At 44.6% G+C, this 14,550-nt stretch overlaps 1 protein-coding gene across 3 annotated transcripts in view; it reads left to right on the plus strand.

Annotated features, from left to right (window-relative positions):
* The window catches only part of LOC128891822 (zinc finger protein rotund-like), a 184,384-nt gene that overhangs the window by 87,411 nt on the left and 82,423 nt on the right, over positions 1 to 14,550 (plus strand). For 2 of the 3 annotated variants that reach the window (XM_054151660.1, XM_054151659.1), the window contains exons 3-4: positions 13,008 to 13,076; positions 13,160 to 13,211. In XM_054151660.1, the coding sequence (XP_054007635.1) occupies positions 13,008 to 13,076; positions 13,160 to 13,211 (121 nt within the window). The remainder of the gene's footprint in view (positions 1 to 13,007; positions 13,077 to 13,159; positions 13,212 to 14,550) is intronic. The other variant, XM_054151661.1, reaches the window with a different exon arrangement.

Consider the following 14,550-nt stretch of genomic DNA (forward strand, 5'->3'; position numbering starts at 1 on the left):
GCGACTAATTAGGTGAAAAAAAGTTTCACCGGTGAAACACGTGGACGTAGGAAACTGAGACTCAGGTTGTTGCTACAATGATAACAAAAAATAGCCCCAATCAGAGAGCACATTAATTCGCAACAAACCAGGAACCAGTTTTCTCCTAATTCCTCGAAACAGAATTTCTCTTGTTCTGAAAAGGACCAAAGGGTCGAAGAAGCGGGGCAGACGAGACGATCGTAAAGCCCCGTTCAGAGTCTAATAACCCCCGCCTGGAATCAATCCCAACGCGGAAATAAAGATAAAGTCCCGATCGCAGATAAACGTCCGCGCGACGGTAAAATATTTCCTCCCCTAGGCCAAAGCGAAACAGCGAATCGCCAGAGGCGAACTGGAGAACCTGGAGGAGATTGGAGGGCAGACGTTTATGGGTTTCCGCGAGGAGGCCGCGGCCATTCCGCGCGTCTGGGGTGCGAGGCTCGCGACCCACCCCCGTCGCGGCGGGGGCAGGCTGTAAAAATTTTACTGCGAATTGTCTGCAGACTCGAACCACCGCCCGACGTTACGACCGGGAAAAATAGGAAACTGACGGAAAAACTCGTCTGGGTCAGATCTCCACCCCCACCCCCACCCCCCACACCTTCTGTGACACCATAACTGTTCCTTCCTAGACCATTTGGGTCAGCAGTGGACGCCTTTTTCGGGGGTGGGTGAGAAATATGCTGATCCCTGACGTTTTATCGTAATGAAATTTTCATGGTCTCTTAGCAGCGCGGGTTTGGTGTTCTAAGATGGAAGGGTGAAGGGGTAGGTGGTTCTGGGTGTTATGTTACGGGGGTGCAGATTAGTTGGGAAAGATATCGAACGCTATTTGGGAGTCGATGCCTATTATATCTATGGATAATTACAGATAATTATATAAAAATTCGATAAACGTATCGAAGGAACTATTAATTAAAACTATTAACATATTCGTCTCCGACAGATATTTTACGTTTCTAATACCGAGTACTGACTATATAAACGTTTTCATCCCTTCTATGATTTCGTGCGATATACGAATTCTCCCGTCGAGCGATATCCATGTTTTGGAAAAAAAGGATGAAACTCGACCGCAAAGGGTCAGAAGTCACGTAAAATTCCAGGCGATCGGTTATCGGACGAAACGGGGTCCACGAAGCGAGGGAAACCGAGGCGACAAGGGAGAAGAGCCGCCAATTCGGGGCCAACTGTTGAATTTTATCACTCCCTGTCTCCCACCCCCTCTGTCGCCCTCGGTGTTTCGTCTGCAGCGGGGCAAGGGGGCCTTGGTTAACGTGACACAGACCACATGTGTCCCGTTCTCCACCCTCGCGTTCCTTCTCTCTCCCTCTCACGGTTTCTAGGCCTAGCCGACAAAAAAGGCCACGGAAAGCGATACGGCCCTGACACCCTGTGGGAACACATGTGTGTCTTAGATAGTTGGAAACCGTGGAGGAGTGGAGCAGGTCTTCGAACCGAGATAATCCATTGAATCCCGAAACGAGCCTCCTTGGGAGCCGACGATTTCCTTGGGGCAACCGATTCCGATTTCTCCAGCTGGAAATTCGTGCTAAGTAAGGGGGGACTGATTAATCTGGAACGATGCATCCCATAACCTTGAAATGAATTAGTCAGGTTAGATTTAGTTTGAGAAATTGGAGTATAACGTATGATTTCTCGAAGACTGAAGTTATCCTTGAATGTTAACTTTTAACTATTCGAAACACAACGAGACGATAGAAATTTTTGTCCGATTCGATGTTAATTTATCGTCCCCGAAATTTACAGAATTTTTCCACCGTTTTCCCCGCGCGGTACAAAAGGAATTTTTCCGTATTTCCAACGCGTCTAATCCTGATTCATTCCTCCAAAATTTACTTCCCTCTATTCTTCATATTTTCTATTACTTCCCGTACACCATTTGCTTGATTCATTTTCTTGGCAACCACGCTGCCGCCCTATCAATCTTCCAACCCATTCAGCAAAACATTCTCGTCTTAACCACTTCCACGCGTCCATTAAAAGAGATGAACCTTGTTTTCTACTCTTGATTTACTCTTTATTCGGAAGAACGACACCCTCTGTAAATTCTATGCTGCGATTACGAAAATTACGAGTGATTTTTTTGACACACTTTGACACGTACAGTCAGTCTCATAAGAATTCGTATCTCTGTTGAAGTTTAAATTTGATAGTTTGAAGACAGAGAACGTCGTCTAGGTCGATTCGGGACCTGTCCCGTATCCGTTCGTTCTCGCGGCCACGTGTGCCAGTAACCCTTGAAGAAGCAGAGTTTTGCCAGCTGCCAGCAATTTATCAGGACCCTCCGTGAGCGGGTAGAAGTCGAAGACCTTGGCTCGTCGATCGCAGTTTCGGTTCTGTCACGACTCCGAAATCCGACGCCCGTGCTCTCTCGGTCTTCCTAGCGTTTCGCCCTGTTCAATCTCAGCTCGATTCTGGGAATCGGTCCATCGGGACCCACCGGATCGTCACCGACTTCTGTCATTAGTGCTCGCCTGTCTCCCTATAAGTCACTAAGATGACGGCCAACGAGACGATCCCGAGGCTCTCGGGTCATCTAATGTCTAAGCGCTGGCCTTTTGGGGCCAATTTTGCTCGAAATTACGGCCAAAGTGTGTAATAACTTGAAATAATTAATCACTTGGACGCAATTAATCATTCAATGATCATGGTACATTGGTGCTTCGGTCGCGTGTCTTTTTGTTTTTGGTTTATTATAAAACTTGGGAGTAATTTTGTTTGGATGAGTTAAACTTGTAGTCCATTCTTACAATCTAAAAAATGTTAACCAAACGAAGCATTAATTTTAAATCTACTTCCTTCCCATACCACGCTGCTTCCATCACGAATGTCCAGATCTCCGTGAAAGAAGTCGTTGCGAGGGAAACTGATCTCCCTCCAGTAAAAAAGTTGGAAGCCCCAGCGGGCACTTCGTCGGGCAAAGTGCATCAATGTTGTGTTCTTGCCGGCTGATGGGGCCGATCCGATGTTTGAAAAGGACTACTTAATTCTTAATGCCCCTGAAGGGCCTCTCGTGTTTAACTATCCGACCAGGGATCAACGTTTCCCTCGATCGATCCTCCACGGTGCCCTCGATCGTGCAACCGGATGCGCGCTACGCCTGAATTGGGCTTAATTGTAGCTCGATGGATGATTAATCGGCAATTAATTGAACGGGCGTTCGTGGCGCTTTTTTTTTTGGGTCGTCTTCTCGCAAACTCGTTGCAAAAATGGTTGGCTCGTCTCGTTACAAATATATTAATTGTCTGGTTTTAGCGTTTTTGAGAAAAATTGATTCGAACGTTGGAGAAAGATCGTTCGAAATTTTGCTCTTTTCTCTTCTCGTTACTTGGAAGGGTCATAGTTCTGTTGGAAGGAATAGGTATTCGCTTCGGGGCAGAATTACGGAGAGTAGATGAAGCATTTAACTGGAAAACTAACATAACTAGCGCCAGCTGCTTCCAGTATGCGAGTTCGATCGCAGCTACGAAGTAGCTATAGTATTTCACTATTAACCTTGTACTGTATCGTTCTCCAATATTCACTGTAGCTTTATTCATCTTAAACGAAATGATAACATAATATTTGAGACGATTTTTAAAAAGTTTGCTGTTTTCAATTGAAGATTTCTGCATTCTTGTGCAATAAAATTTCCATCGGATGTTCGTAGTATATAAAAAGTTAGATCCAACTCGAAATCAGTTCAAAATTTGATATTATATCATTTCTGAAAAAAAAATATATATATATATTTAAATATATTTCTAATATCAAATTCGCATTATAAATCTACAAAATTAAATTGCCACAAATGTAGATCGTTTCTTGACGTAATTTGATTTAATTTGATGGTTCAAGTGACTCGTCTGAGAACACCGTACTCAAATTCGATTAATTCTTTAAGAATTCCCGCATTCTCAACGGGTCGCTTTATGCGAGCCACATTGAGCCAGAAACTTTTCTCGCCGCGCACTTGGGCGAACCACTCGTTTCAGCATCTGAGAAGCTCACTTAATCCACGAAAAAAGGTTTCGTTGGCTCGAGTGCCCGCCGGTGCTTCCATCACTCGCCGTATTTACCAGAGTTGCCATGTATTAACAAGTGCAAAGTAGGACAATTCTATTCCGCTGATGCCGATGCCCTGTACACGTGTCTGTATATAAGGTGCGTAACATGTAGGATATGTACACTATATTGCAAAATAAAGTAAAAAAGGCATTTACCGTTTTACAATACGAGGCTTCGTTTTCGAGATACGGGATATTAAAAAATAGGAATCAGAGATCGATATTTTTCTTGAACGATTTAACAAATTTTCATGCCACTTGATTTGGTGAAAGTATTCAAACACAGATAAACAAGGGAAACCATGTATCAAAAATAAAATAACGAATCAATATTTTTACTTTGATATTTCAAACATGGTTTTAAATGTTTATAATAGGGATAAAACGAGTTTTTTTTTTAGGCCGTCTGCTGAAGAAAACTCGGCGGGGAAGTGGGTAATGGAAACAGATGGTTCCTAGCAGAAACTTCTTTTAAACTTTCCTTGAAAGAAGGAACGCACTGATTACGATTTATTGTCATTTAATTCTGGCGATTAAACATTTGAAACAAGCAAACTTACATTTGCGTTTCTATTCTGTTATTTTAGAACTAAAAAAGAATTACCATAGATCAGCATACAAATGTTTGAAATTGCCGATCGGAAATACTACAATAACTTCGAGAATACTTATATTTAGAATCGGTAGATTAAAAGGTTATCACAAGCCAGAATACAATTATTTGAGATTCTCGAATGGGTTGGTTCGAATGAACTACGATATAATTATACGAATTGATTCTAAGATTACTAAAACTAGAGAGTCGTTAAAATCGTAGGAATCGAGCGAACAATTATTCACAATCCCACAAACACCACTAAAACATTCATTAACTGCGACAACAAAAAGACGAGATCAGGCTAATTTAAAAACACGACATTCTGGTTTATCGTGACCTTTCCAGTCGTAAACATAACTCAAAAATAGAGCCGGCAACGCAAACAACAATTTGTTTATTCACGATCGAGGCTTCCCATGTTATTTCCTTAGCGAGCCACATTTCCGATATAAATATCCGAATTTAATTTGAAAATACCCAACAATCGAACAAGGGTCATATTTTGAGCCTCGTCAATATTTCACGACTCTCCGCTGGGTAACGGTACAGTGTCCTGTGCGACATGATACTTAACACTCTGCCACCGTCTGGTGGGGTGAAGAGAGAATTCAGCCACGATATTCCCTACCTGTCGTAAAAGGCGACTAAAAGGGGTCGAACGCCGGGCCAAACCGCTGATCTTTAATCTTTTCTGAGGAAAAAGTGGCCGCTGGTCACGAGAGAAATTTTCGCCGAAAGTTTTATGGGGATGCTCGCGAAGCTGCCATGGTTGAGACAGAGTGGCTCGCGAAGATGGGCGACGTTAACCGTGAAAGATTGACAGGAATTGAGCGACCTAGCCCACTTTGGCGATTCGAGACATCGGCTCGAATCGATGCTGGCTGAAACGCGACGTGGACGAGCCTGAAAGTGGGAAACGCGAAGAAAACTCGAAGAAGTGACGTCCAATTATACTGAAAGATATAAAGAAAAATCTCAACTCGACACAGATATCGTCGTCTACCCCGCTTTCAAGCGAATTCTTATCTATTTTGTCACTCGAAAGCGAGAGCTACTGCAATGATCTTTTTTTTTTGAGAGACTCGGTTCGCGTCGTTCGCAGTGGAGAGAATTAAGTATCGTAGATTAAACAGTTTCCCTTTAATCCAACAGTCGGAGAAATACAGAGGATTAAACACTTGTTTTGCGTTAATGAACGAAACATTGCACGAACGAGGGAAACTCGGGAGACGGTAGAAAACGAAATAAATAAATGAGGAGGTGATACAAAGCGTGGGAGGAAACGGAGAACGAGCTATCATATTCCACGGGAAGAGTCTTTAGCGAAATTAAATCTGCGAAGCAGCTCTCGAGGAAATTTCCGAAGTTTTCTCTTTTTCGCGAGACCTTACACTTCCCTCTGGTCGTAATGGGACAATAAAAATCAAGAGAAGTGTATAAAGACGGAAGTGACTCGAAGAAAATTGCCGTTTTCAATGAAACGTAATCTCGCCGCGTTTAGTCGGGGAAAATATTTTTTCCCGGGGTTTTCTTCCATGCCGGTATAAAACGTGTCGTCGTCATTAGCTATTATAATTCCGTTAAACAATTATCGTTCACTGGGTTACTAGATTCTGCGGGAAAGTTTCCGTGCGGTGAATAAAAGCGGGGCTTTAACTTTCTTCCTTTATAAGCTTCATGCCAACAAAACATTTTTCTCTCGATTATGCGCGATAAAAATAGAAATTCAGCTGCAAGTAATAACGTTTGTATCATCCTATATTAAATAATTAAATTTCAATTTTAGAAAGCATCGTTTGCATTAACTTCATTTTAGATGGTATATGAATTTTTGCTAGACATGTGATATCGGAATACGTGATCGAATTTGTCTATCTTTGTTCTCTTACTGTGTCTGTCTTCGGTTTTTGCCTCGAATGGCAACGACCAAGAAGAAATGATACGCGCTTAGTCCGATCGGTATCTAGAGGATCGGTAGAGCGGAGGAATTCGTCGCGCCCTTCGAAAGCAAAAACAGAGAGCGTAAGGGCAAGAAGAGGAGGGGGTTGAACGAGTAACGAGTGATAAAGAAAGAGGGGGTGACGTCACGACGGGCGTCCGTTGGGCTAGGTCGCGACGCGGGCTGCGTCCCTCTTCCCGGTCTCCCGTCGCCCTCGCGCCGCGTATTCCGCCCGCGGAGCGCCTAACCTACCCACGACGTCCCAACCCCCGCTATCCAGCGGCTCCTCCACCCTCGTCCGTCGTGCCGAAAAAAGCAAGGCTCGCAGAAAGGACGCCCGGCGTCGTGGCGCTCTTTGGCTGATCAATACACGCCGCCTCGTACGCGGACGGACGGTCACGCATGTGCACGGTGTTGGGCCCCTCTTTTGCTCTCTTTGTCCCTCTCCCCCAGCCTCCCCCCTTTCGTCTCAGTCTCCAGTCTCTCTCTCTCTTCACCCACGATTTTTCTCCCTTTAACCGACGCCCGCTTCTCCCTAGTCTCTCTCTTCGTCTGTCTTCGTCCCGTTCGCCTTTCTCCCCTTTTCTTCCTCGTCCCTTGCCGCCACCCGACTTCTTCGTCTTCTTTTTGCGCCGCTCTTCCAACCCCCTTGCTCGATCCTTCCGAGCCCCCGCGTCCCTCTACATCCAGCACCTCGCCCCCCTCGTCGCGTTTCACTCCTTCTCCCTTCTACCCCTGCGCGACTGGACACCGGGGAACGCGTGACTCTTCTTCTTTCGAGGGCTTTATTTAGGGGCTCGGAATTCTTAACGGGGCCGAGTCCGATACCGAGAGATTAATTTGAACGGGTGACCCATGGTGGCTGAACGATGAAATTTTCGGGTTTTAGGGGAGTCTTAGAGGGGAGGATGCTTGAAATCCTTCTGGAAGTTGTCGAGAAGATTTTCTTGAACGGAGAAGGGATGAGATTCCTGGTGCTTTTTAACGTTGATGCGATTTGGGGCTGGTTTTTGTTAACTAGTATTCATTCAAATTTAGGGTCCCATTCTAAATTTGAGTTACCATGGAACAGATAGACTGTCTATAGTTTCATTAAAACTAGTGTCTGAGGGTTCCGTTCAAGTTTTGCTAAGTAGGAAAACGAGAGGGTTTACTGGGGCCTTTGATGGAGACTGAGGTTGAAGACATTCAGAGGGGTTGCATTGATAAGGAACACGTTCCAAAGCCTGTTTATCAGAGGTTTCAACTAACTACGGAAAAGTTTATCTTTACCCCTTTCTCCAGATACTCCACTAACCTTTCTGCCCTGTAAAACTCATAAAGCCTACTACCTCTAGAGACACAATTTTGATTATTCTTCAGAAAGTAACGAGCCACCCAGTTCCACTCTCTCGTTTACCTTACCCTTAGTATGTTCGTACGACGTCTCTGCGTCTTAATCCCTATCCTTACCCTTAACGTATTTGCACGATAACTCTTTAACTCGGTCTCCATAGAGATTAGAATTCTTAAAGGGTGAGTTTGGTACCTTCAAAGTCATGAACTAATTGTCAGAAAGCTTTCGGGAAGAATCAGTTCAAAATTCATGAAAAAATTTCGGTTATTCTTTAGAAAATAATGAGCCCATCCAGTTCCATCCCCTTGTTTGCCCTACCCTTACTACGTTCGTACGTTCTCTGCGACTTCGTCCGCATGGAGACTGGAATTCTTAAAGGGTGAGCTTGATTCCTTCGGAACCAAAGATTAATCCCCGCAAAGTTTTGAAACCACCCTAACTGCGAACAGTTAATTCAGTTCAAAGTTTACAAAAGAGATTTCTTTGTTCCCCGCAATATAACAAGCCCTCCCACTTACTTATTCCCACCCCTCGGTTCATACAATATCTCTGGTACTTTGACTACGTAGGAACTAGAATTTTTTAAGGGGTGAGTTTGACACCTCCAAAACAAGAAATTTCTGTAACCACCCTAATCGCAGTTCATTCAGTTGAAACATTACAAAAGAAACCTGCTTATTCTCCAGAAACAAATGATCCCTCCCTCGGCGTTCCTTTGGCTCAGCTTCCGCGAGGGCTGAAATTCCTAACCGGTGGCGGCTTGGATCCCCTCAAAAACGGGGGAATTGTATCGTCGAGTGGTCCTACAAAGCTCGTAACTGCGAAAACGTAGTTCAGTTTAAAAGTTTGCGGAAGAATGTCGGTTATTCACCAGAAAATAATGAGCCATCCAGTTCCAACCCCCTTGTTTATCTTACCCTCGGTACGGGGTTCGGTACAGTGGTGTCTCCTCGACTTGGTCTCTATCCGCTGCGATATATTTTTCATCCATCCCCGCCCCCTCATCGTTTTCCTTCTCTTGCAGCCCCTCGTTCGATCCTTCCACCCCCTCTATCTTTCCACCCCTTTCCGTTCTCACCCCCTACCCCCGGGCCGCGCTTCTCCTTCCCGGAGACTGGCCGATTTTTTCCTCCCGTTTCCTCGGCTCCGGATATTTTTTACACCTCTTTTTTCCCTCCCCCTCTTCGCCACCAACGCGCGGGCCGCGTCTCACCCCCGCGCACCCCTCCCCCGGACCGCCTCGAGCGCCGTTCTCATCCCTTTCGTCCCCCTTTCTTGCACTCCTTCGATCTGTAGACCTCGCTCTGTCCCGCTTTCCGTTTCTCTTCTCCAACCCCCGACTCGGTGTACCACCCGCTCTCTCCATCCCTGGTCCACCCTTCCATCCTTGTGATTTTTTTCCCCGGACTACCCTCCGACGCCGGGCGTCGGCGTCCTTTTGCTATCGGGACGCTCTCTCGACTATCGGCCCGACCACCTACACCGACGTACGGAACGCCGAGGTGGTGGGGGGGTGGGGTGGGGTGGGGTGGGGTGGTGGTGGAAGGAGAGGGGTTGCAGCGCCTGGATGCGAGCTAAAATGTATTTTTTTTTTTTACTTCTTCTTTTTTTATTCCTTTCTTTATCTTCCCTTCGAGCTGCTCCGTGGTAGGTTGGATTACCAATCCGGGGATCGTGGAGCACGTTTTTCCATTTTTTTCCCCTTTTTTTCCACCCTCCTTTTCGCCTTTTTCCATCGCCCGCGCTCTCGTCTGGACGTAAGGGCTGCGGGAGCCACCCCCTCCGCCCGCGTTTCTGGTTCGATAGAAATTATCGACATCGATTTTTTGAAGGGTCCGTCAAGAATACTCTGGGACAGGGAGGGTAGGTTCCAGGGAGTGAAAGGGTGAATAACGCGAGAACCGAAGGATTAGGGAAAATTTTAGAAATCTGCTTGGGTTTTGTTAATCGCGGGGTTAACGGGAGGTGGTAATTTCTGTGGTGGTTCTGAGAATTGTGTGAAAGTTTCCTGGTGGGTTGCGAAAGAGCCTGAGATAAGGGATGGGTGTTTTATTTAGCCGCGGTAACTCAAGTTTACGAGATGAAACTACTCTACGAAGTTTCGGCCTTGCATCTTCGGAACTACTGGATATGCTGGGGAGTCTTTTAAATAAATTATGCGCTGTTTTTGATGAGGAAGATGAGCTTTGGCGAATGAAAATTAATAAGATATGTGACGAGTTATTTAGTCATTTCGTTTTTAATTTCTCAGTCTATATTTTTAATCATCGGTGAAACGAAGATACTAAGAGTAAATTGTGATTTATAGATAGAAATAAAAGTGTTTTTTAGTTTACTATTCTATTAATTATTATTCTATCGAAAATAGGATTAAAACATAGAGCCGATAAACTATTTATAAATTCGTTAAAACTAGTATCGGAGGGTTGCACTTAAGTTTTACTTCAAAAGAACTTCCCAGTAAATTCTTCATCCCCTCTTTCTCTACACCCCTCTTAATATTGATGGAAATTATCCGAGACGAACGTTTCGTATTTCGCGATTCGACCCTCGTCAAAGCGGGTGTTTTGAGGCGACAACCCTTGCGATAAATGTCGTAGAAATGTCAGATGACCTTAGGCGCCTTGACGCTGGCTCCGGGATCAAAGTTCGTGAATAATTCGCGGTGCTCATTAGACGAGCCCATTTTAAGCGTCACACGACCGATCGCTATACCATCTGTCACCAGTCGAGTGGATTTTAAGGGATGATCCAGTCTCTCCCTGTTCGACAACGCAGGGTGATGCTCTTTGATGTCTCCTCTGGTTTCTCGACTTTAAAATAGAAATCCTGGCTTCCGGTGGTGCTTGAGAAGCGGATAGGTGTTTTTACGACGTGGGGAAATCTTCCAAACTAATTTTTCCCACGAAATGGAAATGGAATCTATTATTAGAATTTATAAATTTCGAATGGGTAAAGTGGGCAAAGTACTTATTTATTTATATGTGTAAATGAGTATAAAGAACTCCAAAAATATTATACAAAAGAGTGTCTAACTCTTCCAGCACAAAATTAAAAAAAAAACTGTCTTAAGATTTTGTCCCAATAAAAATAATCTCGCGCGATAGCCAAAAGGATTTTCCCTTGTCTGAGAGTTTCCCTCGACTTTAGGGCTCGTTGACTACCCTTAGTCCAAAAATGCATATCCCTTCGCGTTCGCGAACTTTCTCAGAAGAATCAGATCGTTTCACGAGCCACCTGTGGAGCGACAAGACGAAAGTATCGCCCTTTCGACGTCTTACGATGTCCCTTCGTTCGGTTCTCAAGCCCTGCCACCCTTAAAATTTACAACCGCGTAAAATTCGGCCCGCGAAGTGGCCACCATATCGATTCCAAGCCCGCGAAACTGGGTCGATCGACTCGAAAACCGTCGGCTGAGATCGAGGGTGAATTTCACCGTGAAACATTCGACGATTATGCGATTGAAAAGTTTGGAGAAAAATGAGAAAAATGGGTTTAATATATTTTGGATATATTGTAGATTGAATGTAGCAAGGATTAAATTAAAAGTTTCTTGTTTATATTTTTAATTAAATATCATTTTCCATTATAATATTTTTTAATCTGTATTTAATCTACGTTTAATTTTAACGTTGAAATATTTGTTTTAGGATTCATCAATTTGGTATGTACTTTAGAATATATATGATAAATTATATCGATGAATTTATATGTAACAATTTCAATTATTTTAACAATCGAACATCTAAAGAACAACAAGATGATTAACCTTATAGTTCATGCTTCTTGTCCCCTAACAACCTTGTAACATCGTACAACCCTCATATTTTCCAATTGGAACTGATAAATAAATTCATGGAAAATAAACCGCCCTCGAGTCTCCCTTCGTGGCTCGCATTCCGAGTCCTTGGAGGAGGATACGTGACCACACGCAAAGTCCTTGGAGTTAGGGAGGGTCGTCGAAGGGTGGCAGCGGGTCGTCTGTGGTTTATATAGGAGGTCATGAGAAGGGAAACGAGGTCATCCTTTAATGTTCCTACCATTCTCCGCGTCCTGTAGGTCTAAACGCGTAGCTCAGTCGCTGTTTAAACTACCCACGATCGTTCCAGGCTTCGGGGGTAAGGGGACACCCTTAGTGTTACGGGAATATCGATGAGGGAAAGATATCCCCCAACAGCAATTAGTGAAACGTCGAATGATTTGGAAGTGAATTGGAAGTAACCTGAAAGATTTATTTTTAACGGAAACTTAGCGTCTTAGGGGGTGACTCGGTCAGATTAAGGAAATAGGGGTGTATTCTCGGTTTTGATATTTTAAGAAGAAACTTAAATTTCCTTCTCTAAATACACATCACGATAAGAATTCCAGCCCTTGGGAATTATTTATCACATTCATTCCACTTGATAACATTCCCCCATTTCGCGTCAGTATTTTTATCCGACGAAGACTAGGCGATCATCATTTATCATCCTCGTCCTCGGCATCTCTCGGCCGTCCGTGGTATGACGCCCACGCGAGGGAAGCCACCCTTTGGCACACGCATTCACGCGTAACATGTTAGGTTGGGAAACATCGTTCAGGGGTTGGATTGTTTATCTTCGCAGAAGGCCGAGTGATGCTCAAGGTCACAGGCTAGGCCCGCCACCCTCGTCTGTGTTGTGTCTAGACACTGCCTCTCCCGTCCCCTCGTCGCCACCCTTCGCCGTCCACGACCCTCTCTACCACCCCCGCCAACCCGCCACTTCGACCACGTCGGCCCGAACACATCACGCTTCGCCACCTTGCCAACCCTCGCCACTCACCTACAACCGCTTCGATGCTCGCTAATTATTCAGTCTCTTTGTCTAGCTTTCGGGAACGAACCTAACTGTACTGATTATTATCCATTTTTACTTTCGACGCCCCTCAGAAATAGAAGATCTAAATTACCATCATATAAGATGCACCGAAGGCAAATAGAAAATTTAAGGAAGAGAATAAGAGTACTTAGGTTCGATTCAAATTTTCCCTTTTACTAACAGTGTTGTCCCTTTTCTGTTGCAGCAATGCAACCCCCACGACAAGGAGAGCGACTACTGGGGCGGCGGTCGTGGCGCGAAACAAGGTTACGAGGTGAGTCAGCCGGTTGCACATATTTTAGTCGAATTGTTGGAATTTTCCCAGCCCCGGTGCTAATTCTACTTAGTGAAGCGCAGCACTTTCTGTTGCAGGCGAAAATGAACGCGGACCACGGCCAGCTGCAGAAGGGTGAGTCCGTTGCGTCTCCATGCTTAATTCTCCCCCCGTTGCTTAATTGTCGAAAATTCGCGCGCGACGAGAGGAGCCTCGTAATTATGCGGCCAGGTACTCTCGACCTTTACCTCTCGTAAACGTTTCAGCCCGTTGAATGAACGTCCCAGGAGCGTGACTATTGCCGTTCGATACATAATTGCGCGGACCGGCGCGGCTAGAAATTTAGCAACGGGGGTGCGACTATTAATTAACACCTAACGTGCCCCCACGACACATTCATACACTTAAGGTAACGTTTGCAGAGGAGATAGAAAAACAGTTTATAGAGTTTTTTTTTTTGTGGAGAATTTAATTCTCTCGGAGATTTGTTTCAAGTGTTTTTCAAAATTTACACGTATAATGGGTAAAGAGCACTAAATTTATTTACTCGTTTCATAAATTTATTTCTTCATTAAATGAACCTGGAAAATGAGCGGGAACAGTTTACTTTTAAACTGTTTACCCGTTCGTTTCCGCAGAATCCCCAGACGGAAATTCGCAAGGTGATTTCACGTTACTCGCGCGAATGGGAAGTTTGTTATTAGGTAATACAACACCAGAGAGACCTTTGGTTGTCCAGGACCTACGGAACGGGACGGAGAGGGGGGAAACGGGTCCGAAGCTGACGCACGCTACGTGTAAACAGTTCGTAAGGCCCGTTCGCTGTCTGAAACCGGTTGTGACTTTGCATCCGTGACGTAAGATCGTCGATTAGGATCGAATCAGGTGGGGAAGCAGGTTGAGGCTGGGGCAAAAAACACGTGTGAACGCGAATTTATCATTCCGTCGTGTCGCCCGTCGCATTCTTTTTATTTTTCAACCGTTAACCAGGACCGCTTCCTCGCGTCTTTATCCTTCGTTTTCGTTTACTCGCTTTCCCTCTTCCGTCTCGAGCTTTGCAAATACTTTCCTCGCCCCTCTCATCCTCGTTATAATTAAAGAAATGTTGAAAAAGAAAATTTTGCGATTCGCTCATTTTTATGTGTAATTGATAGTTACGCATTGCGAGGCTTAACTGCTATTTGAACGTGTTTTTGAAAAGTTTTCAATCAAGTACATTTTCCTCTTGAATTCCCCGTAAAGTTACGCGCTTATCGCTCTCGCGAAAGAAGACTATGTTTCTTTCCATCGGCGACTTCGAGGCCAAGTTTAGTTAACGTTCACTTTTCCAAGTCCCAAGTCCCAAGTCCAGCTTAAAATCCCAATTGTCGTTGCCCATGGAATCCCACCTGACATTCGCTTATTTCGCATACGTGTGTACTCGTCCACGAAGATTAATCAAAAATTCATCTTTTAGCGATTTAACGGGTGGTCG

Source organism: Hylaeus anthracinus, unplaced genomic scaffold, assembly GCF_026225885.1.
Source record: "Hylaeus anthracinus isolate JK02 unplaced genomic scaffold, UHH_iyHylAnth1.0_haploid 12002, whole genome shotgun sequence".
Classification (NCBI taxonomy): Eukaryota; Metazoa; Arthropoda; class Insecta; order Hymenoptera; family Colletidae; genus Hylaeus; species Hylaeus anthracinus.